The 24,344-nt window shown below is 43.7% G+C and overlaps 1 protein-coding gene across 3 annotated transcripts in view; it reads right to left on the bottom strand.

Moving 5' to 3' along the window:
* SLC30A2 (solute carrier family 30 member 2) overlaps positions 1–24,344 on the bottom strand; it is a 50,041-nt gene that overhangs the window by 12,445 nt on the left and 13,252 nt on the right. For 2 of the 3 annotated variants that reach the window (XM_077295360.1, XM_077295361.1), the window contains exons 3-5: positions 9,613–9,759; positions 6,889–7,042; positions 169–352 (exon numbers count right to left, since the gene is read on the bottom strand). In XM_077295360.1, coding sequence (XP_077151475.1) covers positions 169–352; positions 6,889–7,042; positions 9,613–9,759 — 485 coding nt within the window. Of the gene's footprint in view, positions 1–168; positions 353–6,888; positions 7,043–9,612; positions 9,760–10,202; positions 10,288–24,344 lie in introns of those variants that run through there. The other variant, XM_077295362.1, reaches the window with a different exon arrangement.

Raw genomic sequence — 24,344 nt, forward strand, 5'->3', positions numbered from 1 at the left:
GGTACCGCCCTTTTATCCTGTAGGTTTCCTGTCCCTGAAGGGCGGATCCCCTCTCTCTGGTGTGCTGTCATGGGCGACTGAGAAATAATGGGATAATCACGAATAGGTTATGAAAAGAAAAAATTAAAAGGGACAACCCATTAAAGATTTCTGTTATCACCGAATTACCTTGAAATAGATGACATAGGCAGCAACTAAGACACCTAAGCTTTGCAGCAGGTCTCCCACCACATGAATAAAGGCAGCACGAACACTAGGGTTATGCAGCTCTCCATTACTGTGCGAATGAGTGTGAGTATTTTCACCTCCGTGACTGTGTCCGTGTCCAGTCTGATGAAGTGTCACACCCATGCTATAGAACAATAATTAAGATAATGAATTTACACAAACATTACACTGCATAAGACATACAGTTGGGGTACCGTCACACAGTGCCATTTTCATCGCTACGACGGCACGATTCGTGACGTTGCAGCGTCGTATGATTATCGCTCCAGCGTCGTAGACTGCGGTCACACGTTGCAATACACGGCGCTGGAGCGATAATTTCATGACGTATTTGCGATGTAGAAGCCGTTGGTTACTGTGCGCACATCGTATACAACCTGTGTCACACGATGCAATCATGCCGCCACAGCGGGACACTAGACGACGAAAGAAAGTTTCAAACGATCTGCTACGACGTACGATTCTCAGCGGGGATCCGGATCGCAGTAGCGTGTCAGACACAACGATATCGTAACGATATCGCTAAAACGTCACGAATCGTGCCGTCGTAGCGATGAAAATGGCACTGTGTGACGGTACCCTTAGGTCCCGAAATATTTGGATAGGACCGAATCTTCGCAATGTGGCATCCACATACCACTATTCTTTATTTAAAAATGAAACAATTAGGATACAATTGAAGTGCAGACTTTCAGGTTTAATTAAAGGGATTGAACAAGTAAATCCTTTCAGGGGCTCAAAAGGTATCTATGATTACGTCCACTGATGAAGTGATAGCTAGTTGCTAGTGGTTGTAACCGTCGATACCCAAGGCCCTGCAATGTCTGCACAAAAGGAAAGAGGCATAACGAGAAAAAAAACAAAACAAAAAACTATAGTACATTTCTAATTGCAGGCATTTGCTAATATTATTGATACTACACCTACTACATATTGGAATAGGATCTTGGAGATGGGAATACCCCTTTAACCCAGAGTCGGTTTTCACCTTCATGACCAGGACAAAATATATAAATTGTCTAAGGGGTACTTCCGTCTTTCTGTCTGCAACTTCCGTCACGGAAATCCCGCGTCGCTGATTGGTCTCGCCAGCTGCCTGTCATGGCTGCCGCGACCAATCAGCGACGGGCACAGTCCGATTAGTCCCTCCCCACTCCCCTGCAGTCAGTGCCCGGCGCCCGCATACTCCCCTCGTCACCGCAAACACGGGGTTAATACCAGCGGTAACGGACCGCGTTATGGTGCGGGTAATGCACTCCGTTACCGCTGCTATTAACCCTGTGTGTCCCCAACTTTTTACTATTGATGCTCCCTATGCGGCATGAATAGTAAAAAGATGTAATGTTAAAAATAATAAAACAAAAAAACGGCTATTCTCACCTTCCGTCGTCGGACAATGCGCTCGCGCCCGCCGCCATCTTCCGTTCCCAGAGATGCATTGCGAAATTACCCAGAAGACTTAGCGGTCTCGTAATTTCGCAATGCATCCTGGGAACAGAAGATGGCGGCAGGTGCGAGCGCATTGCCAGGACTTCGCTGGATCCCTGCGGGTGATTATATAACTATTTTTTTTAACAGGGATATGGTGCCCACACTGGTAGATACTATGAGGGCTGTGTGATAATACTACATGGCTGCTATATACTGCGTGGGCTGCTATATACCACGTGGGCTGTGCTACATACTATGTGGGCAATGTTATATACTGCGTGGCCTGTGTTATATACTGCGTGCCCCGTGTTATATACTACGTCGCCTGTGCTATATACTGCGTGGCTGCTATATACTGCATGGGCTGTGTTATATACTGTTTGGGCTGCATTAACGCATTGGGTATTCTACAATATGTATGTATGTATGTAGCAGCCACATAGTATATAGCACAGGCCACGTAGTATTTGTCTGCTATATACTACATGGCTTCTATATACTACGTGGCCTGTGCTATATACTGTGTGGCTGATATAGATATATATATATATTTATTACACACACACACACATACATACATACATATTCTAGAATACCCAATGCGTTAGAATCGGGCCACCATCTAGTGCGGTAAGAACTCTGGAAAGCCTCAATGAATCCCACTGATTCAGAGCTTGTTTTTTCGTGATTTATTGTTCTTTATGACAGTGGTAAAATATCTTCGTTAGGACTTGCATATAATTTTGAAAAAGAGTAAATTTGGTGAAAAATTTGCAATTTTCAAACTTTTAATTTTTATGTCCTTAAATCAGAGAGATATATCACACAAAATAGTTAAATAACATTACTGAGTTGTAAACACACCGGTGCTCCTGGTATAAATAAAAGTGAACTAAAGCCGCTGGTGCCTAGACAGCTTCTGTGCTAGATCTGTCAAACTACAAGGAACTACATAAGAGTAGAAGGACACCGCGCTAAAGCTATGATAGACAAATCAACATATGGAATGCTACACTTACGGACAATACTGTAAAAAGATTCTATAATTACAATTAAATTGTAAACGGCTACATGTACTGATAAAATTGTAGATAGTATGTTGCTAAGTGCACTAACATAATAGTAGATAATATATAGCAATATCCAAATAGTTGTATACTAGAAGACCAGCCAGCACATATATGACAATGGCAATCAATGCTGTATAGGGTATAAAACTTACTGGTAGTAAGCCGTAATGTCGATCCTGTGTACAAAGTGTGGTACAGTAGATAACTAGGAAGTATGGGTCCACATATGGATACACTGCTCCGTAGATCCCGATGCTGGAATTAGATGTGGAGGAGGGAGGATGAGGTCCGGGGAGCGTCCCTCCTTTAAGAGAAATACCTCCACTACCTCAGTCAGTCAAGGCAGGCGGCGTACTTCAGCTGTGGCAACTCTTCTTGGCATCTTTTCAGTGCTTCCCAAACAGCTCTGAGTTCCCTGTGGTTTGAGGAAATGTTGCATACAGATGGTAATGCCCATCTATGCGAGTTCCCCAGCCACTGAGGCTTTCATCTATGGTGATTTTTATGCATGGGACAACCCTCCAGGGTATCCCTTCCCTGAGGTTTGCTATGCTGGTCCACCATGACAGGGACTGTTTTACCTCTTTGGGCAATAACATCTTGTCGTCCAACGAAGCTTTCTTGCTATCCCATACTGAAAGGACCTCCCGTTGTAGGATCCTTGAATGGAACTGACTCCACTGGATGCTGGGAATACATGCAGTCATTAGACCTAGAAGCTTCATGGCTTTCCTGATGGATATGTATTTTCATTTTATTAGAGCCTGAATCTCGCTTGATAGTCTGTTTTTGCACTGGAAGGAATGACTACTCCTGTTCGGCGTCTAGAAGTACCCCCAGGAATGTTTTCTTCCTTTCTGGTCTAAGACTTGATTTTTTTAAATTTATTACCCACCCCAGCTTCTGCAGGAGTGACGTGGTTACGGTTAGAGACTCCATCTGTTGTGGTGAGTCTGCCACCAACAAAAGGTCGTCCAGGTAAGGGACGATAAGAATGTTCTTTTCTCTCAAGGAGGCCATAACTTCTGCCATGAGTTTTGTGACTATACATGGAGCAGAGGCGAGACCAAATGGCTGGCAACGGAACTGGAAAGGATGTATTTTCCCGTGGTCTTTTATAGCAAATCTGAGGAATTTCTGATGTGAGGCATGGATGGGTACATGGTAATAAGCATTTTTGAGATCTAGCGTGCTCATTACGGAGTCCTTCCTTATTGATGGTATGATCGATCTGAGAGAGTCCATTTTGAAGCGCCTGCAAGCTACCCACTGATTTAATGGTTTTAGGTTTATTACTGTACGGTATTCCCCTCCTGGTTTTTTTTTTTTTTTTAATAAAGAACAGACTGGAACAATGTCCATGGAAACGTAGGGAACAGGGCACCTGAACTATGACCTGCAGTTCTGTAAGCTCTTGTATATCCTTTAGAAGCCTTTGATGGACTGCTGGAGATAGGCAGTATCTTTTGGGAGGTAGCAGGAACACATGGGCTACTTGCACAGTGAACAAGTCTGTAGGAACATGTTCACACACCACCAAGAAACTTGAAGACATAAAAGAGCATAGTAAAACCAAAAACACTAAGTTTCAAAAAAATCACAGTAATCCGCAAGTGCTAGTTAAAAGATGTAAAAAACAGGGTATTTGGTTGATACGTTTTTTGCCAAAAATGTATACTAAGCTGCTCCACCAAACGTCAAGGTATACCCATATAGAGCAGTCCTAACTGATGTATGCAATCCCTATCTGATTTATTTAAAAACCTGATCATCTGTATATTACCTGTGTGAATAGGGTTCAGAGAGGAAATGTCCATGTGGATTTTTTTGAAACGGAGTGTTTTTGGTTTTACTATGCTCTTTTGGGTCTTCAAGTTTCTTGGTGGTATGTGAACATGTTCCTACAGACTTGTTCACTGTGCAAGTAGCCCATGTGTTCCTGTTTCCATAATTGTTCTCTTGTGTCTACAAGACTAGGGAGTTAGCCCACAAGGAGTGGTGGGTATCTGCACAAAAGCTGTTCCACATGGACATTTCCTCTCTGAACCCTGTCCAAACAGGTAATATACAGATGATCAGGTTTTTAAATAAATCAGATAGGGATTGCATACATCAGTTAGGACTGCTCTATATGGGTATACCTTGACGTTTGGTGGAGCAGCTTGGTATACATTTTTTGCAAAAAACGTATCAACCAAATACCCTGTTTTTTACATCTTTAAACTAGCACTTGCGGATTACTGTGATTTTTTTGAAACTGAGTGTTTTTGGTTTTACTATGCTCTTTTGTGTCTTCAAATCTTTTGGTAGCTGGGTGAATTCTATCCTGTACCCTTGAGCAGGAGGGAGATGCGGTATCCACCGCAAGTTACCAGACTTGTGGTGGATACCACGTCTCCCTCCTGCTCTCCAGCTGCTTCTAACTTGATCGGCTGGCCTAGCCCTCTATCTACAGGATTGCCTGTGTATCCAAATAAATAAATCTTTTCTGATGCAATATCCTTCTCAAGGGTTTATTCCACATACCCTTCTCCGATTAGCTATAGAGCACACTTATGAAGGTTGTTTGCAGACCAAAACGTTTGTGAACATTGTGAATACTGTATGTATTAAACACTTTGTTGCATCAGACTCCCCAGAGTGTGCCTAAGTATAACTTTATCATTTTATCTCTGATTTAAAGGGCACAAAAATTAAAAGTTTGAAAATTGTCAAAATTTGCCAAATTTCCTCTTTTTTTCATACATTAATGCAAGTCTTATCGAAGAAATTTTACCTTTATCATGAAGTAGAATATGTCCCGAAAAAAAAAAAAAAAAACAATCTCAGAATCAGTGGGATCCGTTGAAGCATTCCAGAGCTATAACCTCCTAAAGTTACAGTGGCCAGAGTTGTAAAAATTGGCTTGGTCATTAAGGTCAAAATTGGCTCTGTCACTAAGGGGTTAAATATGTTTTGGTAAGCAGCTAAAATGCCAAAACTTGTGCTACTTTCTAAATATTTCTGGACTTAACAGTATGTTTCACCTAGGACACAAACATTAAAAATGAAACACATAAATAGTATATCGTACAGTATATACTCGATTATAAGCAGAGTTTTTCAGCACATTTTTTGTGATGAAAACGCCCCTCTTGGCTTACAGCAGCAGGGCAGCAGCAGCGAAGCAGCGGGTCACAGGAGGCAGCTGCTGCAACTAAAGCCTGTGCCAGCTGCTAAAGAGTAAAGAGAAATGAATATTCACTGCGCTGGCAGTGAATATTCATTTCTCTGTAATAGCGCGCACAGTGTCAGCTGCAGCCCCCAGCAGCAGCCGGGCGATCACGTGTGCCCAGAACTTAAGAGAAATGAATATTCACCTCTCTCCGCGCCCATAGGCATGGAGTGCAGTGAATATTAATTTCCTTAAGTAGCGGGGGACATATGATCACCCGGCAGATGCTGGCACTGGAACAAGATGCTGGGAGGGAGTGCAGGGACGGTAAGTATGACAGGTTTTTTTTTGTTTGTTTTTTTTATGCCTTTTTGATGGGGGCCATACATACAAGGATAGGAATGAGGGTGCCATGCATACCAGGATAGGGGATGAGGAGCCATGCATACCAGGATAGGGGATGGGGAGCCATGTATACCAGGATGGGGATGACGAACCAAGCATACCAGGGATGAGATTGCCATGCATACAAGGATGGGGATGAAGGGGGCATGCATACCAGGATAGGAATGAGGAACCATGCATACAAGGATAGGAATGAGGAGCCATGCATCCCAGGAAAGGGATGAGGGGACAATGAATAACCGACTTATACTCGAGTCAGTAAGTTTTCACAGTTTTTCGTGGCAAAATTAGCTGCCTCGGCTTATACGGTAATTATTTCTTACGAGAAAGATCACAGATGTCGTATGTACATTAACTTTTGGATGTGGATTTCATAAATAGGAGTTTACTGCAGCTTATTATGGTCATGCTTTCCCATAATTTAGGAATACGGTACTTATTTTAACAGCTATATATATATATATATCAATTAATTGTGGTTCATGGTGGACATATCTTAATGCCAAAGATCTTTTTATGTTCTTAACTACACACTAGTGGACCAATAAACAGAATGTTACAGACAATTGTTAGTGAGAGCAAAAAGAATCCATTACATACATAATATTCACGGCAACTGCACAGCCGGATGTGATTAACATTGCTTCTCCTTCAATTTCATAGTTTCCTGAAATTATCCGTTCTACAGCCAAATACACCAAGACACCAGTCACTACCCAGATGGACAGGACAGATAGGAGGGCTCCCAGGATTTCTGAAGAGGAGACAACAATGCACACTCAAGACTACATTTAGGAAACCAAATGTCGTATATATGCAGATAACGCAGCAATTCACTGTGGTAATACTAGACTGGCAGATCCACTAGATCCAAGTGTAAATGGAGGCATAGCAAGCTAGCATCAGCTCTGAAGACTGTGTGGCATAATCTATCAATGTTGATTACATTTTTATACCGGTATAATGGATTTCTAATAAAGGAGAAGCAAAGGTTTTGTATTTTCAGTGTGCCATTATTTTTTCCCCAATGGCATAATCTAAGATCTGCTGACTGCAATCACAAAGCTTTCAGGAAACTTAAGGCAGTAGAAATATACACTACCCATGTGTGTGAGAAGGCTATGTTGTGTGTGTGAGAAGGCTATGTTGTGGAGTATAATAAAGGTAAGGCTCAGAATTTGACACTGTACGTCATAGCATACCACCAGATAAAATCTACTTTCGTATATACAATATGTATAGACAATTTCACTTTGTATATGCCATGTACAGTGTAACAAGCTCAAAAGGTGTTGTCCAGGCCTATAATATTCATGGCCTAAACTTAGGAAAGATCATTAATATCGGATCGGTGGGGGTTCAACACATGGCACCCACACCGATTAGCTGTGATAAGCTCTATCGGTGGCCGAATATAAACATTCAACATAGCTGAACAGCACAGCTCCATTTTGTTGTGCTGTTCAGCTCTATCCAAGGTTTATATATTAGGTCCAGCGGTGACTATAACCAATCAGCCAGGGAGCCAATTATCGGACCACCATCTATCCGATACTGATGATTTCAAGTGAAGGAAATAATTATTTGATCCCTTGCTGATTTTGTAGGTTTGCCCACTGACAGACATGAACAGTCTATTTTAAGGGTAGGTTAATTTTAACATTGAGAGATAGAATATCAAAAATAAAATCCAGAAAATCACATTGTATAAGTTATATAACTTTATTTGCATTTTGCAGTGAGAAATAAGTATTTGATCCCCTACCAACCATTATAAGTTCTGGCTCCTACAGACCAGTTACCTGCATTAAAAAGGCAGCTGTCTTACATAGTCACCTTTATAAAAGACTCCTGCCCACAGAGTCAATTAAATAAGTCAGTCAGACTCTAACTTCTACAACATGGGCAAGACCAAACAGCTTTTTAAAGATGTCCGAGACAAGATCATAGACCTGCACTAATATGGAATGGGCTACAAAACCATATGTACGACGCTGGATGAGAAGGAGACAACTGCTGGTGCAATAGTAAGAAAATGAAAGAAATACAAAATGACTGTGAATCAACATCGATCTGGGGCACAATGCAAAATCTCACCTCGTGGGGTATCGTTGATCATGAGGAAGGTGAGAGATCAGGCTAAAACTACATGGGGGGAACTTGTTAATGATCAAGGCAGTTGGGACCACAGTCACCAAGAAAACCATTGGTAAAACATTACGCCGTACAGGTGTAAAATCCTGCAGTGCCCGCAAGGTCCCCCTGCTCAAGAAGGCAGATGTGCAGGCCCATGTGAAGTTTGCAATGAACACCTGGATGATTCTGTGAGTGATTGGGAGAAGGTGCTGTGGTCAGATGAGACAAAAAATGAGGTCTTTGGCATTAACTCAACTGGAGGAAGAGAAATGCTGCCTATGACCCAAAGAACTCCATCCCCACTGTCAAACATTGAGGTGGAAACATTATGTTTGGGGGTGTTTCTCTGCTAAGGGCACAGGACTATTTCATCGCATCAATGGGAGAATGGATGGAGCCATGTACTGTAAAATCCTAAATGACAACCTCCTTCCCTCTGCCAGGACATTAAAAATGGGTCGTGACGGGGTCTTCCAGCAAGACAATGATCAAAAATATACAGCCAAGGCAACAAAGGAGTGGTTCAAAAAGAAGCACATTAAGGTCATGGAGGGGCCTAGCGAGTCTCCAGACCTACTTATGGAAGAAGTTGAAGCTCCGTGTTGCCAAGCGACAGCCTCAAAATCTTAATGATTTAGAGATGATCTACAAAGAGGAGTGGATTAAAATTCCTCCTGATATGTGCGCACACCTCATCATCTACAAAAAAGTCTGACTGCTGTGCTTGCCAACAAGGGTTTTGCCACCAAGTATAAAGTCTTGTTTGCCACAGGGATCAAATACTTATTTCTCATTTCAAAATGCAAATAAATGTATATAAATTTATACAATGATTTTCTGGATTTTATTTTTGATATTCTCTCAATGTTAAAATTAATCTACCCTTAAAATTAGACTGTTAAGGTCTTGATCAGTGGGCAAACTTATTTGATCCCTTGCTGATTTTCTAATTACTTCCTTCACTGTACATTAAATGGCTAGGCAACGCCTTTAAACCTTTGTGTAATGAGCAAGTCGTTGAATGTTGGTGGTACGGTAGATCATGGTGTGATTTATGTCTTAAGTAAAATTAGGGATAACTTTGGGGAAAAAAAAAAAAAAACACATCGAGAAAGACTTACAGAAATATTCTACCATCTAGTCTTACAAATCCTCCTTCCCATCAACTGTAGTAAAGTGGCTGCTCACCTGCCCGATGCCAGCCAAAATTCATAGTTTTTGTGGCTGGGCGAGAAGACATCCAGAGGGCAAATAAACTGATCATCATGCTTGCAAAATCTGTCAGAAGATGGGCAGCATCAGTCATGATGGCCAAACTGTGTGCAATGTACCCACCTGTCAATAGAGAAAAAGGTGGGGAAAATGGTATAAATGTGGGATTTTTTGTCCACTCACTCATAAAAAGATAAAATCCAGTTTGTAGAGAATGCAGACATCTTTAAAGGGAATCTGTCTGCAGGATTTCACACTCTAAACTATTCATATGTGCATGCAGCTTTATCAAATACTAGCTGAAGAGCCCAGCGTTGCCCGGGCATAGTAACTAATTGTGGTTAGTTATAACAAATTATAATGATTATCCTCCATCCCATAGTCCCGTGCCCATATACACATCATACACATCCTCCATCCTTTAGTCCCGTGCCCATATACCAATCATACACATCCTCCATCCTATAGTCCCTTGCCCATATACCCATCATACACATCCTCCATCCCATAGTCCTGTGCCCATATACCCATCACACAGTCCAACCCATAGTTCCGTGCCTATATACCCATTATAGCATCATCTTCGTCATAGGAACTTATTATGACATCATTGTCACCATGGCAACCAATACCCATCATACACATCCTCCATCCCATAGTCCCATGCCCATATATCAATCACACACATCCTCCATCCCATAGTCCCTTGCCCATAAACCCATCATACACATCCTCCATCCCATAGTCCTGTGCCCATATACCCAATTACACAGTCCAACCCATAGTTCCGTGCCTATATACCCATTATAGCATCATCTTCGTCATAGCAACTTATTATGACATCATCGTCACCATGGCAACCAATATGACTAGTGATGAGCGAATATACACGTTAGAGATTTCCCGAGCACGCTCGGGTGTCCTCCGAGTATTTTTTTAGTGCTCGGAGATTTAGTTTTTATTGCCACAGCTGAATGATTTACATCTGTTTGCCAGCATAAGTACATGTGGGGGTTGCCTGGTTGCTAGGGAATCCCCACACGTACACCTGAAGGGTTAATAAACTTCTTGAATGTGGTTTTGAGCACCTGGAGGGGGGCAGTTTTTAGAATGGTGTCACTGTTGGGTATTTTCAGCCATATAGACCCCTCAAACTGACTTCAATTGTGAGGTGGTCCCTAAAGAAAATATAAAATAAATGGATTACTTACTGGTAATGCTCTTTTATAGAGCCACGACAGCACCCACAGAGAGGTGATCCGCCCCTAGGAACAGGAAACCCTATGAAGAGATAAGAGGGGAGGTACCCCTCGCTCCCACAGTTGGGTTACAGAGAATTAGAGGAACCGCCCACCAGATTTAGTAGGCAATTCAATATTTCTAAAGTAGTCGTTATAATCTTCAGAAAAGGAATGGCACTAGGACCACATGAATCACAGCACGCAGACTTTCAATCACATCTCTCCATGTGGGTGCAGTCGGCGTGGAACAACTGGGTTTATGGTGCTCAACTATGTATTCAAGAATTGCAGTGCATCATTCCAAAAGTTAATTGTAAGAAAATAGCGGCACTCACCAGTTGGCTGATCCACAATGTTTAATCCATGTGCAGGTTAATACAAACACATTTTGGAAAGTGCAGAGGGTGCAGGGAGTGCAGAGGGACGACGGCCGTTTCGTGCGATTAGCACTTCTACGGGTCCAGGTGTGATAAAAGTGATGTAATTTCCTTTTATACAGGTTACATCAGTAAAAAGAACAACAAATTACTGGCTTTTTTTTTTTTTTTTTTTTTAGACAATCTTATAAATAAGTTATATCTAAATATTTTTCACATATGTCAGTAACTATTTTATCGTATGCTTACTGTGTGTGACGACATTTATAAAAATACGGCCATATCCAGCTTCTCATTTAAGCCTAACGGACCTTGAGCATTGGTGCTTATAATCCATTTTCCTTCCTCTCTTAATAGGAGCCCGTTATGGTTACCTCCTTGAGGGGGAAATTTAACTAACTCTAAGCCAGCAAAGTGCATTAATTCAGGGTTAGTATTATGCTTTTCTTGCATGTGGTTAATAAGCCTCATGCAGCCCTTGCCTGTAGTAATGGAATTATAATGCTCTCTAAATCTGGTGGCCAAAGGACGTATTGTCTTGCCGATATAAAAATAATTACAAGGACAAAAAATAATATAGACCACATATTTGCTCTTACATGTCATAAAATCTTGTATTCTGTGGGAGATCCCCCCAATAGTTAATGGATTATCCAATTTGTGCAGGTGGCAGAATCTACAATTTTTGCATTTAAAGTTACCTTTTGGTAAATCCTTTGATAACCAATTGTTATGCGCTGGTAATAACCAGATCACCAAGATTTTTTGTGCGTTTATACGCAAACTGTGGATCTAGTGTCGTAATTTTTACTAAATCCCAGTCGTTTTGCAGAATATGCCAATTTTTTCTCACTGCAGTGTGAACTGCTCTGTCCATTGGGCTATGTTTAAATGTGAAATTAAACCTGCGTAGAGCTTTGTTATCTAATGTCTGATTTTTAACCATTCGTTTTTTGAGCAATGCAGACTGTGATAATTTATCTGCCCTATTTTCTGCTTTATTTAAGATTTCTATTGGATATCCCGTTTCTGAATCGCTGTTTGAGTTCGACAATTTGCTCTTTATACTTTTTGTCTTTATTATTTATTTTTCTCAACCTCACCATTTGACTGTAGGGGATTGCGTTTCTTGTATGGGGCGGGTGGGCACTTTCATAGTGCAACACATTATTTGTCGCTGTGGGCTTTCTGAATACACTAGTCTGGATTTCCCCCTCTATCACATCTATTTTCACATCTAGAAATTCCAGGGAGTTTTTACCAAAACACGCGGTAAACCGCATGTTTTCATCATTATTCATATTCAAATGTGATACAAAGTCATTGAAGTCACATTCAGTTCCATCCCATATGATGAAAAGTCATAGTTACTCACCGATAACGGTGTTTCTCGGAGCCCATGACAGCACTACGGAGAGAGGGGATCCGCCCTTCAGGGACAGGAAACCTACAGATAAAAGGGCGGTACCTCTCCCTCGCATCAGTTGGTTTACAGAGCATCGGAGGACCTCCAGGTTAGTTTACAACAGAGAAAATACCATATTATAACATTTCTTAAAAAAAAGGAACCCCGTGCCTAAATTATAATATATAACTATATAAATCATATGTAATTAAAGGTGGCTCACCGCACTCGTGATGGGAGGGAATAAGCGAGTGCTGTCATGGGCTCCGAGAAACACAGTTATCGGTGAGTAACTATGACTTTCTCGGTCCCCCATGACAGCACTACGGAGAGAATTGCAGAGACTAAGCTTAGGGAGGGACCACCGCCTCAAGAACCCTACGACCGAAGGTCAGGTCAGACACAGAGGCTAGATTTAATCTATAGTGCCTAAAAAAGGTTGACGGTGATGACCAGGTGGCCGCCTTACAGATCTGTTCTATTGATACCTCTGACCTCTCAGCCCATGAGGTAGCTACTGCTCTTGTGGAATGCGCTCTTATACCGTCCGGGATCGCATTCCCCGTGGATGAATATGCCAACGCTATTGCCTCTTTTATCCACCTTGCCAAGGTACCTTTAGATGCCCGGAATCCTTTTCTGGGACCCTGAAAACAGACAAACAGAGAGCCTTCCTTCCTATACTCCCTGGTGGAATCTAGGTATTGGACTAGGCATCTTCTGACGTCTAGATTATGGAAGTTCTGCTCTTTCTCATTTCTAGGGTTCGGGCAGAAGGACGGCAGGGATATTTCCTGTGACCTATGGAATTTTGTCGCCACTTTTGGCAAATAGGCCGGGTCAGGTCTTAGAGTGACTCTATCATCCATGATTTTTGTAAAGGGGGGGTTAGAGGACAGGGCTTGAATGTCGCTTATCCTGCGTGCAGATGTTAAGGCTACTAGAAGAATGGTCTTAAGAGATAGTATTTTAATGGGAATCATGTCTATTGGTTCAAACGGAGGACCAGATAATGCCGAGAGTACTAGATTTAAGTCCCATGGGGCCATTTTTTGGGTAACTACAGGTTTTGCTCTTGTTACCGCTTTAATGAATCTTATTATCCATGGGTTGGCTGCAATATTCTGTTTATAGAGTGCACCCAGGGCTGCTATCTGTACTTTAAGAGTACTAACCGCTAACCCCTGTTCCAGACCTTTTTGTAGGAACTCAAGTATTTTATTAATTGAGGGTCCCTCCTGGATTTTAACTTTGGATACAGACAAGAATTTTTTCCATGTTTTCCCATATATCTTAGTAGTAATAGGTTTTCTACATTTTAATAATGTTGTGACCAAGTTGTCTGAGAAGCCTCTTTTTTTTAATAGTTCCCGTTCAAAAACCAGGCTGTCAAATGCAAGTTCGTCTCCTGTGGGTGGAAGATCGGTCCTTGCTGTAATAGGTCTGGCAGATTCGGTAGAACCCATGGGTCTGAGACCGATAGCATCCTTAGCCAGGAAAACCATGTCCTTTTGGGCCAGAATGGGGCAATAAGGATCATTTTTGTTTTGTCCTCTCTGACTTTCCGAATGACTGCCGGAATCAGAATGGTTGGTGGAAAAGCGTATGTCAGTTTGTGTGTCCATGGAATCAGAAAGGCATCCAGAGCCTGAGGATTCCCTTCCGGGCTTAGAACAAAATTTGCTTACTTTTTTGTGTTTGTAATTGGCGAACAAATCTATTGTTGGGGTTCCCCACATCCTCGTGATCTGGTTGTAGACAGACTGATTCAGGGACCATTTGCCTTGTTTCAACTGGGTTCGACTCAAATAATCTGCTTTCTCGTTTTTTGAACCTTGAATATGCAGTGCAGAAAGGGATAGTAGATTTGTTTCTGCAAGGCTGAAAATTTTGGCGGAGGAATTCATCAGTGACCGAGACCTTGTTCCTCCCTGGTGATTTATGTAGGCTACTGTCACTATATTGTCCGAGAGAATTCGGACATGATGTCCCCGAATGTAGGTAAGGAATGATAGAACAGCCTGATGCATCGCCCAGAGTTCTTTTTGATTTGAGGATGCTGACAGTTCCTGAATTGACCAGTTGCCCTGAGCCACTTTGTCTGCCATGTGGGCCCCCCACCCCTTGGGACTTGCATCGGTTGTTATCACCCGAGATATTTTTGGTACCCAAGGAATCCCTTTTGAGATATTCTGATTCTTTCCCCACCAGAGAAGGGAATGAATAACGGAGGAATTTAGAATGACCCTGCTTTCTAAATTGTTTTTTAATATTACCTGCCATTCTAGTATGTGCCACTGAAGCTCCCTTGTGTGGAATTGTGCAAAGGGTATCGCCGGCAGGCATGAAGATAGAGACCCCAGCAGTGACATTGCCCTCCTTAGAGTCATGGAGGGGTTTTTCAGTGTTTGTGCTATCATGGTTAATATTTTGTCTTTTTTGGGGCCCGGGAGTCGGCATTCTTGAACCTGGGAGTCTAACGTCAGCCCTAGGAACTCCTGCACTTGAGAGGGTTCCAATTTTGATTTTTTTATATTTATGAGCCAACCCAAGTCCGTCAGAATAGTCATTACTCGGTCTCTCTGTTCTCTGCAACTTTGAGCCGAGTCGCTGGCAATAAGAAAATCGTCCAAGTAAGGGACTATGATAATGTTTTGTTCCCTTATGTGGGCCATCATCTCCGCTACTATTTTTGTGAATATCCGCGGAGCAATAGAAATCCCGAACGGGAGGGCCCTGTACTGGAAGTTTCTTATTTTTCCCTTTATGGACACTGCCATCCTGAGAAATTTTTGAGAATGTTCGTGGATGGGCACATGGTAATATGCGTCGGTTAGGTCTATCACAACCATGTAGCAATTTGGGAAGAGAATTTTTATTGTAGATTTTATTGTTTCCATTTTGAACTTGTGATTTCTTACATAGTTGTTTAGATTTTTCAAGTTTATAATCGTCCGAAAAGATCCGTCGGGTTTCGGTACTAGAAAGAGAGGGGAAAAGAACCCTTCCTCTATTTCTTGAGGAGGGATCTCCTGAATTACGGCTTTCTGCAGTAGGGAAATAAATTCTCTCTCTAATGCCGCTTGTTCTGCTGCCGAAGACCTCGTCTTTGTCACTACATAATTTCGGGGGGGGGGGGGGAGAAAAGAAATCTATTTTTAGACCAGATTGTATTAGTCTTAAAATCCAGGTGTTGTTGGATATTTTTTCCCAGGCAGGAAGAAATGAGGTGAGCCTTCCCCCCACCGTAGGGAAAATGTCATTTGGAGGGTTTTTTTTATCACGGGAGGTGTTGCCAAAGAGGTAACCTCTATCTCGTCTTCTCCCTTCTTCCCATTTATTCTGTTCTCTGGGAGGTCTCCGACGAAAAAATTTACGGTTCCGAAAGGACTGTTTAAATGGGGCTGGCCCCAGGTTTGGAAACCCCTTCTTTTTGTCTCCTGCTTTCTGGAGGATGTCATCCAGGGTTTCCCCAAACACGAAATTTCCCTCACATGGAATAGAACACAATTTCAACTTTGTCTGGAGATCCCCTGGCCAGCTCTTAAGCCATAGGGTCCTTCTGGCTGCGTTGGAGAGGGCAGCGGCCTTGGATGTTAAACGTACTGAGTCCGCTGAGGATTCCGCTAGGAATGCTGCTGCTGCTGCCCTAATTGCAGGGATTGAGTCCAGCAATTTATTTCTGGGTGACCCGTCCTTGATCTGGTTTTCCAGCTGGTCAACCCACACCATCAAAGATCTGGAGGTGCAGGTCGCTGCAACTGCAGGTCTCAAGCTACCTCCAGCCGATTCCCAAGCCCTTTTAAGAAAGGTATCCGCTTTCTTGTCTAAGGGGTCTTTGAGGGTACCCATATCCTCAAACGGGAGCGCGAATTTTTTCGAGGCTTTGGCCACTGCCACGTCCAATTTGGGTGCCTTGTCCCAAAAATTGGACGCCTCATCATCGAAGGGATACTTTCTTTTAAGCGAGGGTACTGAAGAGTTCCTCCTGTCCGGTTTTTCCCATTCTTTTTTGATCAGTGTCTGGACATTGGGATTTAACGGAAAACTTCTCCGCTTTTTTTGTCCCAGACCTCCGAACATAATATCTTGAGCCGTTTTATCGGGTCTGGGATCCTCAACCCCCATAGTGGCTCTGACGGCTTTAACTAAAGCGTCCACTTCCTCTAGTGGGAAGCAATGACGGCCCGAATCTTCATCAGAGGAAGATAGGGAGGATTTGGAATCGTCAGAGTCCGCGTCCTCAGACGAGGATCGGACAGAGTGAGAATATACCGTCTCCACCTTTTCCTTCCCTTTTTTGGAAGATAACAGGGCATTCTGAACTTCAGATCTAATTATAGTTTTTAGTTCAGATGCGAAGTCAGGGGTCTCTTCACATAATAATCGCTGAATGCAAGATTTACAAAGCTTTTTTCTCCAGGTTACCGGCAAAGCTTTGTTACAGGTGGGACAGACCCTATTTTTCTTTTTCTCCAGGCTCTTCTTACCCTAGTAAGGGAGAAGAGGGAGCCCTATTATAAAAAAAGTACACTTTCACGGAGATCACTCACCATCCGGATGTGGAGGCAGGTACCGATTCTGGAGGCGGGCCCGGGTCTGGCAGTGGAGCTTCTTGAGGAGGAGAGGTAGTCCCTGCAGCAGATCTGCTGCGCTGTGTGGACCGACTGCTTGATTCACTTCTTCTGGAGCTCTTTGGGTCCCCTTTCTTATGGTGCTGCTGTCTGGGCTGCAGCTGCTGTGGATCGCTGTCCTCCATGGTTACAGGGAGATGGTGCGCACATAGTTGTCGCACTATCTCCCTTTTTGAATTCGGCGCCACCCCCGGCGTTCTGCCTCACTTCCGGTCCTGCGCACATCCCAGGGAGAGGAGAGAGTACCGCGCATGCGCGCGGAGATGACACGGAAGTTAACGCCGCATTTCCGGAGCGGCGGCCATCTTTCTTCACCCGGAGCGTGCAGCAGCCGGCACCGGAGCTCCGGGTGACCAGCGCCCCTTCCTCCCTCGGAGAGAGGTACCGCCCTTTTATCTGTAGTAACATATAAGAAGAAAGAGGATCCTCTTTGTATTCACAAACCCTCCCTGCACTGCATGATTACATGTGAATAAACCGCCCTGATAGTTCAAAACTGGTGAGTGCGCTTTTATTTTCTTCTTATATGTTACAGTGGAATTGTTTTTTTCAAAAGCAGCACCAAGGTGGAACCTTTGCAGCGGTTTTTGGTTTATTTGACAAAAGGTATAGACGGTGCGATTTCATGCCTCTGGAGCAAAAAGGGTCTGGCGTATAGCGGCTGTGCGATAGCATTTTTTTCTTTATTGTGGACTGTGGACCATTTATCTGTAGGTTTCCTGTCCCTGAAGGGCGGATCCCCTCTCTCCGTAGTGCTGTCATGGGGGACCGAGAAATATCATCTGCGAATCGCAAATATGTGCGAATAAATTTTAGATATGGATTATTAATATTTGTAATATGTTTTTCCTCAAATGCCGCAAGAAATAAATTTGCAAATACGCAAGCTACCGGTGTACCCATCGCGGTGCCCGTTTTTTGTGCGTACCATTTGTCCAAAAATTCAAATGTATTATGGGACAGAATGAATGTGAGACTTTCTATAATAAAAGAAAAACAAATCGTCTTTTTCAGTATTTTTTTAAGATTTTTTCTATTGCTTCAATTCCCTTTGACTGGGGGATTCTCGTATAGAGATTCACCACGTCTATAGATACGAGTGAGAAAGTACCGTATTTTTTGGACCATAAGACGCACTTTTTTTCCTCCAAATTTGGGAGGAAAGTGTGGGTGCGTCTTATGGTACGGATGTAGCATGTGGGGAGGGGGGCAGCAGTGAGTGGGATCGCACTGTTATCCCACTTCAGGATGTCCCCGCTGCCCCGAATCAGCGCTGGGAAAACCATGTGGTCCCGATGATTAAGTGCAGTGAATATTCATTAGCGGCTCCCCGCCAACCGATCAGCTGAGCAGTGAGCCTGGAGCAGCAAATGAATACTGCACTTAAGCAGGGACACGCATGGCTTCCTCAGCGCTGATTGCTGCAGCAGCTAGGGAAATTTGTGTGTCCTGGGGAGGAGGCAGCAGCAGGGGCCAGAGGAGAGAGGAGATCGCTGTACACCTGCCTGCCATGCCTGGATGCCGAGTGCTGTGCACAAACAGGACCTGTGTGATGTCAGGAGTGGGCGGGCTGGAGCATCACATGGCAGCACAGAGCCCTCCCTCTTCTTGACATCATCACAGGTCCTTCAGGCTCCCCACTAGAATCTGCAGACTTCCTCAAAACCTGTGCTGTGGAGAGGCAACAAGAGGGAGGGCTCTGTGTGCGGTCATGGGATGCTTTTACCTCACCACAGGCTGGCAGGCTGCCACAATTAAGAGGTTAGTCTTTACAATACACAATAAAGCACTCTGCCACTCCTGTGGTGAACTATAACTCTCAGCATGTCATAGGATCTGAAGGACATGCTGGGAGTTATAGTTCTCCCATGGGATTTTAAAGCAGCACTCCAGTGCTATTTTGCAGTGCTGGAGTGGTGCTTTCAATATCAGCCCTGTGCCCCCATTCTTATACTCACCCTCCAGCATCTTCATATAGTACTGTACAGACACCACACTGGTCCTGCAGCTTCTAACATAATAACATACTATTATATGTAATAGCACCACATATAATAGTAGGTTATTTATGTTATTAAATATTTTACCACATTTTTTTGCTTCAAATATTTTTTTTCCCTATTTTCCACCTCTAAAACCTGGGTGCGCCTTTATAGTCCGGTGCGTCTTATAGTCCGAAAAATACGGTACTTTGCCAATCCACATTTCTCAAGGCACATAAAAAAAATCACCACTGTCCTTAACAAAGGCAGGAATTTTTTTCAGCAGTGGTTTCAACAACCAGTCCAAGAACTGCGAGAGGGGTTCTGTCAGAGAATTCAGACCCGAGATTATTGGACGTCCCGGGGGCCTTTTTGCACACTTGTGTATCTTAGGGATACTATACCAGTGAGGAATATTAGGGCAGTCAGGCATGAGTTTTCCTGCCCTAGTTTTTTCAAGACACCTTTTTCTACATATTTATTAAGTAGTACCCTTAATTTTTCTTTATGTTTATACGTAGGGTTTCCATCAAGTAATTGATATGTTTCTGCATCGTTTAATTGTGATAACGCCTCACTGGTATAGTAATCCCTTTCTAAGATAACAAGATTGCCCCCCTGATTTTCTGATCACTACATCCTCCCAGGCTCGTATTTCTCGGAGTGCTTTAGTCTCCTCCCGCTGTGAGAGATTCCTGGCAGGCGTTGGGTAGATAATCGCTTCAATGTCTTTTAATACCGCATTGTGAAACGCATCAATTACATTCGTGGAAGATGTTGGGGGCATAAATGTGGATTGGACACCACCTTTAAATGGAGCCCACTGGTCTTTTTTGATGCCATCCTGTGCAGCTGAATCACTATTTTCATTACTGCTCATCAGGAGACGTGCGTCTTCTACATCCTGGGTGTCATCAGGAGGATAAGCTATGAAGCCCAAATTACCTATGGTCGCTGGGATGTCCGTTGAGACCACTTGTTGCAGTCCTTTTTTATTATTTTCCCCACTGTTATAATATTTGTGCAAGTGTAACTTTCTTATGTCCTTGAAAAAAAAAAAAAAATGCCAGTAATTTGTTGTTCTTTTTACTGATGTAACCTGTATAAAAGGAAATGACATCACTTTTATCACACCTGGACCCGTAGAAGTGCTAATCGCACAAAACGGCCGTCGTCCCTCTGCTCTACCCGCACCCTCTGCACTTTCCAAGATGTGTTTGTATTAACCTGCACATGGATTAAACATTGTGGATCAGCCAACTGGTGAGTGCCGCTATTTTCTTACAATTAACTTTTGGAATGATGCAATTCAATATTTCTATTTATGATTACTTAACTAAGTATGACTAACCAATTGAACCATTCACCCCTAACAGTGCGCTATGCAGAACAACCATTGGGGAAGAGAGTGGGTGCTGTCGTGGCTCTATAAAAGAGCACTACCGGTAAGTAATCTGTTTTCTTCTCCTCGCCACGACAGCACCCACAGAGATTTTCACAGGCAATCCCGGGGGGGGGGGGGGGGGGGGGGGGGTTTAAGGGTAAATCACCGTGATAAGAACGGATCTACCAAAAATTAAGTCAGTAGAGAAAGACAAGTCCAATCTATAGTGACTGTAAAAGGTGGAAGGAGAAGACCGAGTTGCAGCCTTACATATTAGTTCATTTGGGAAATCCGCTCTTTCAGCAAAGGATGATGCTATGGCCCGGGCAGAGTGTGCTTTTTCGGCTTCAGGCAGATTCTCTCCTTTTGATGAATAAGCCAGGCATTTTGCATCCCGAATCCACCGGGATAACGTGCGTTTCGTGACTCCAGATCCTTTCTTATGGCCCTGGAAGGTAACAGAGAGCCCTGCTCTTCCTCCAGGGGCTAGTTCTATCTAAGTAAGCTATTATAACCCTTCTTACATCTAGTGTATGATATTTTTCTTCTTCCTGGTTTGCGGGGTTATTATAGAAAGAAGAAAGGAAGATCTCTTGAGAGCTATGGAATTTAGTGCCTACTTTAGTCACCAAGTAGAAAGAATTCTCCTAAAAACAGACCCTATCTTGAAATATTAACAGGAAGGGGGGGGGGGGGTATCTATCGATAATGCCTGAATGTCACTTAAACTTCTTGCTGACACTAGGGCAACTAGAAGGGCTGTCTTAAGTGAAACATATTTTATCTGGGCCGAGTGCAGTGGCTCAAATGGGTCCCCTGTCAAGGCTTCTAGGACTAGGTTGAGATCTCATGGTGGTATTTGGGGAATCTGGACAGGTTCTGTCCGCTGACATGCTGAAATTAAACGGGCTATCCATCTGTCTCTTGCAATACTGTGACTATATAAGGCTCCTAGAGCAGATACTTGTACTTTTAAAGTATTGACTGAAAGGCCTAAGTCACGCCCTTTCTGTAGAAACTCTAAAATAGCAGGAATGGGAATTTCTTTGGACAGAGAAGCGGAGTGGAAACTAAGAAATTTCCTCCATACCCTTACATATATTCTTGTGGTGGCAGTTCTCCTGCTTAGTAGAAGGGTATCGATTAATTTTTCTGAAAAGCCTCTTAGTCTTAGTAACTGCCTTTCAAATTCCAGGCTGTCGGTCGTAGGCCCTTCACATGAGGGTGGTAGAAGGGCCCCTGAGACAGGAGATCCTGGTCTTCCGGGAAAATCCATGGATCCGAGATCGACATGACTCGGAGCCAAGAGAACCATGGCCTCTTGGGCCAAAATGGTGCTATCAGGATCACATTTGCTCTCTCCTTCCTTATCTTCCTGATGACTGCCGGTAGGATTATCATTGGAGGGAATGCATATGCTCGGCAGTATGTCCATGCGACTTGGAGGGCGTCAAGAACATTGGGGTTCTCTGTCAGAAACAAAGAAGTGAACTTTGACTTGCCTGTTGCTCCTTGTTGCAAAAAGGTCTATTTCGGGTGTGCCTAATTTCTCTGTTATCATTCTGAAGATGTGACGATTGAGTACCCACTCTCCTTGGTGCAGGGTGTGACGGCTGAGGAAATCTGCTTTGGAATGGTCTACTCCCCTGACATGCAGAGCTGATAAGGATAGGAGATGTTTCTCGGCTATTGTTAGGATCTTGTCTGCTATAGACATGAGAGCTCCTGATCTCGTTCCTCCTTGATGATTTATGTACGCGACGGATGTCATGTTGTCTGACAGTACTCTTGTGTGTGTTCCTTGCAACTGCGGAAGACATTCACATATGGCATGATAGATGGCTTTTAGTTCCCTTACATTAGAGGAATCATTTGACTCAGTAATAGCTCAGGGACAATGGTCTGTTCTCCTAGGTGTGCTCCCCAGCCTCTAGGACTGGCAACTGTAAAAATTGTTTTGAAGGTTTAGTTACCCAAGGAACCCCTCCTACGAGATGGTCTGGCTCTAGCCACCAGGCAAGAGACTCAATTATGTCTGCTGGTAGGGATAGAAGACTTCCTAAATAACCCTGTAGTTTCTCTTCTTCCTGCAGTATGGTATACTGTAGCTGCCTAGTACGGAACTGAGCCCATAGGACTACTGGAATGCATGATGTAAAGGAACCAAGAAGGGACATGCCCTCCCTGAGGGAAATCGTAGGGTTGTTGACCACTGATTGTACTTTATTCATTATTGTCAGTTGTTTAGTTTCTGGAAGGAAGCACTTCTGACTTAAGCAGTCTAGGAGAAGGCCTAGGAATGTTTGGCGGGTTGGCGGGCACAATCTGGATTTTTCCCAGTTGATTAACCATCCCAATTCCTGTAAAGATGAGATTGTATTTGGAGCGCCCCCACTGCCGCAGGGCCGAGGGGTACCCGGTACCGGGCCTCTGAGTCTCTGCTCTGGGGTTGTCACGGTGGCTAGACCCGGTACGTGACCCTGCTGAGGGGCGTCCAATGAAAAGTGATGGTAAATGGTGGTGATGTTGCGGTGCAGTGCAGGTTGTAGTAAATAACGAGGACACCAGGTTGCAGTCTCTTTACCTCTTTACTGAAGGTTTTAGAGTCCTCAGTCCAGAGCGCTGTCAACAGGGCTGTCAGAGACCGGCCGGTCCAAAGGCACATCAGGAGTTCCCTTTACAGGTGGGAATCAGTGTCTACCTTCTAGCGCTGGGTGTTGTAGTTCTTCCCTGCTAAGCTCCCGGGATAGTCCTCACAACTGATTCTGCCTGTCTCTGATGTTCGTTCTCTCCGTCCCCCAGGTGATATGGTAGGACGCACCCGTATGACGGGGTAGGCCTGGAGTTCTTCCGGGACCCTAGAGTCGCCCCTCTCCCACAGCTGCCTCCGTTGTCTGCTTAGGTGATTTGTGTGAGACAGCCAACCTATAATTGGCTGTCCGGCCGTGGTTTGCAGTAGTACTTAGAGTCTCTTACTTGCTCGGCGTTCCGGCCACCGACTATTTGCGCCTCAGAAGGATGTTGCCTCGGTCTAACAGCACGACTCCTTCCGGTCCTAATTCCTCTTTACTGTATTCCTGTTGTTCACTGGTTAGTTCTGCTCTTAGGAGTCTGCCAGGATCCCATCCCTGACAGGTCCTCTCACTAGCTCTTCCCAGTTACTTCTCTCTCTGTCTTCCTGTCCAACCCCCAGTTTTACCAGAGTGTGAGGAGTGGCCAACTAGATAGAACCACCCCCCCTGGTGGCCGGAGTGTGAAGTGTAGTGTGAGTGTTACCTGGTCAGAGAAACTCCTTTAGTGCAATCAGACATAACATCACTCCCCTTAGTGGCAGAGTGACATTACTGCAACGACCAGGACTCTGGGGCGCTGCATATTAACTGAATGTTGCTGACACTGAGGCAGACCACAGAGGCAGTTCCTACCACTAGAAGGTCGTCTAAGTATGGGACTATAAGAGTGTCTTTTAACCTCAAATATGAGGTTTGGTGAAGACTCTGGGAGCCACTGACAGTCCAAAGGGCATTGCTGTATATTGGAAATGACAGACTTGTCCTTTCATCATGACCGCCACTCGGAGGTATTGTTGATGTTCGATATAAATTGGTAGATGGTAATACGCATCTTTGAGGTCGAGGACCGCCATAATGCACCTGGGAAATAGAAGTTTTATCAGATAGAAAAC

This window comes from Ranitomeya variabilis, chromosome 3 (genome assembly GCF_051348905.1).
Source record: "Ranitomeya variabilis isolate aRanVar5 chromosome 3, aRanVar5.hap1, whole genome shotgun sequence".
In the NCBI taxonomy this organism is placed as follows: Eukaryota; Metazoa; Chordata; class Amphibia; order Anura; family Dendrobatidae; genus Ranitomeya; species Ranitomeya variabilis.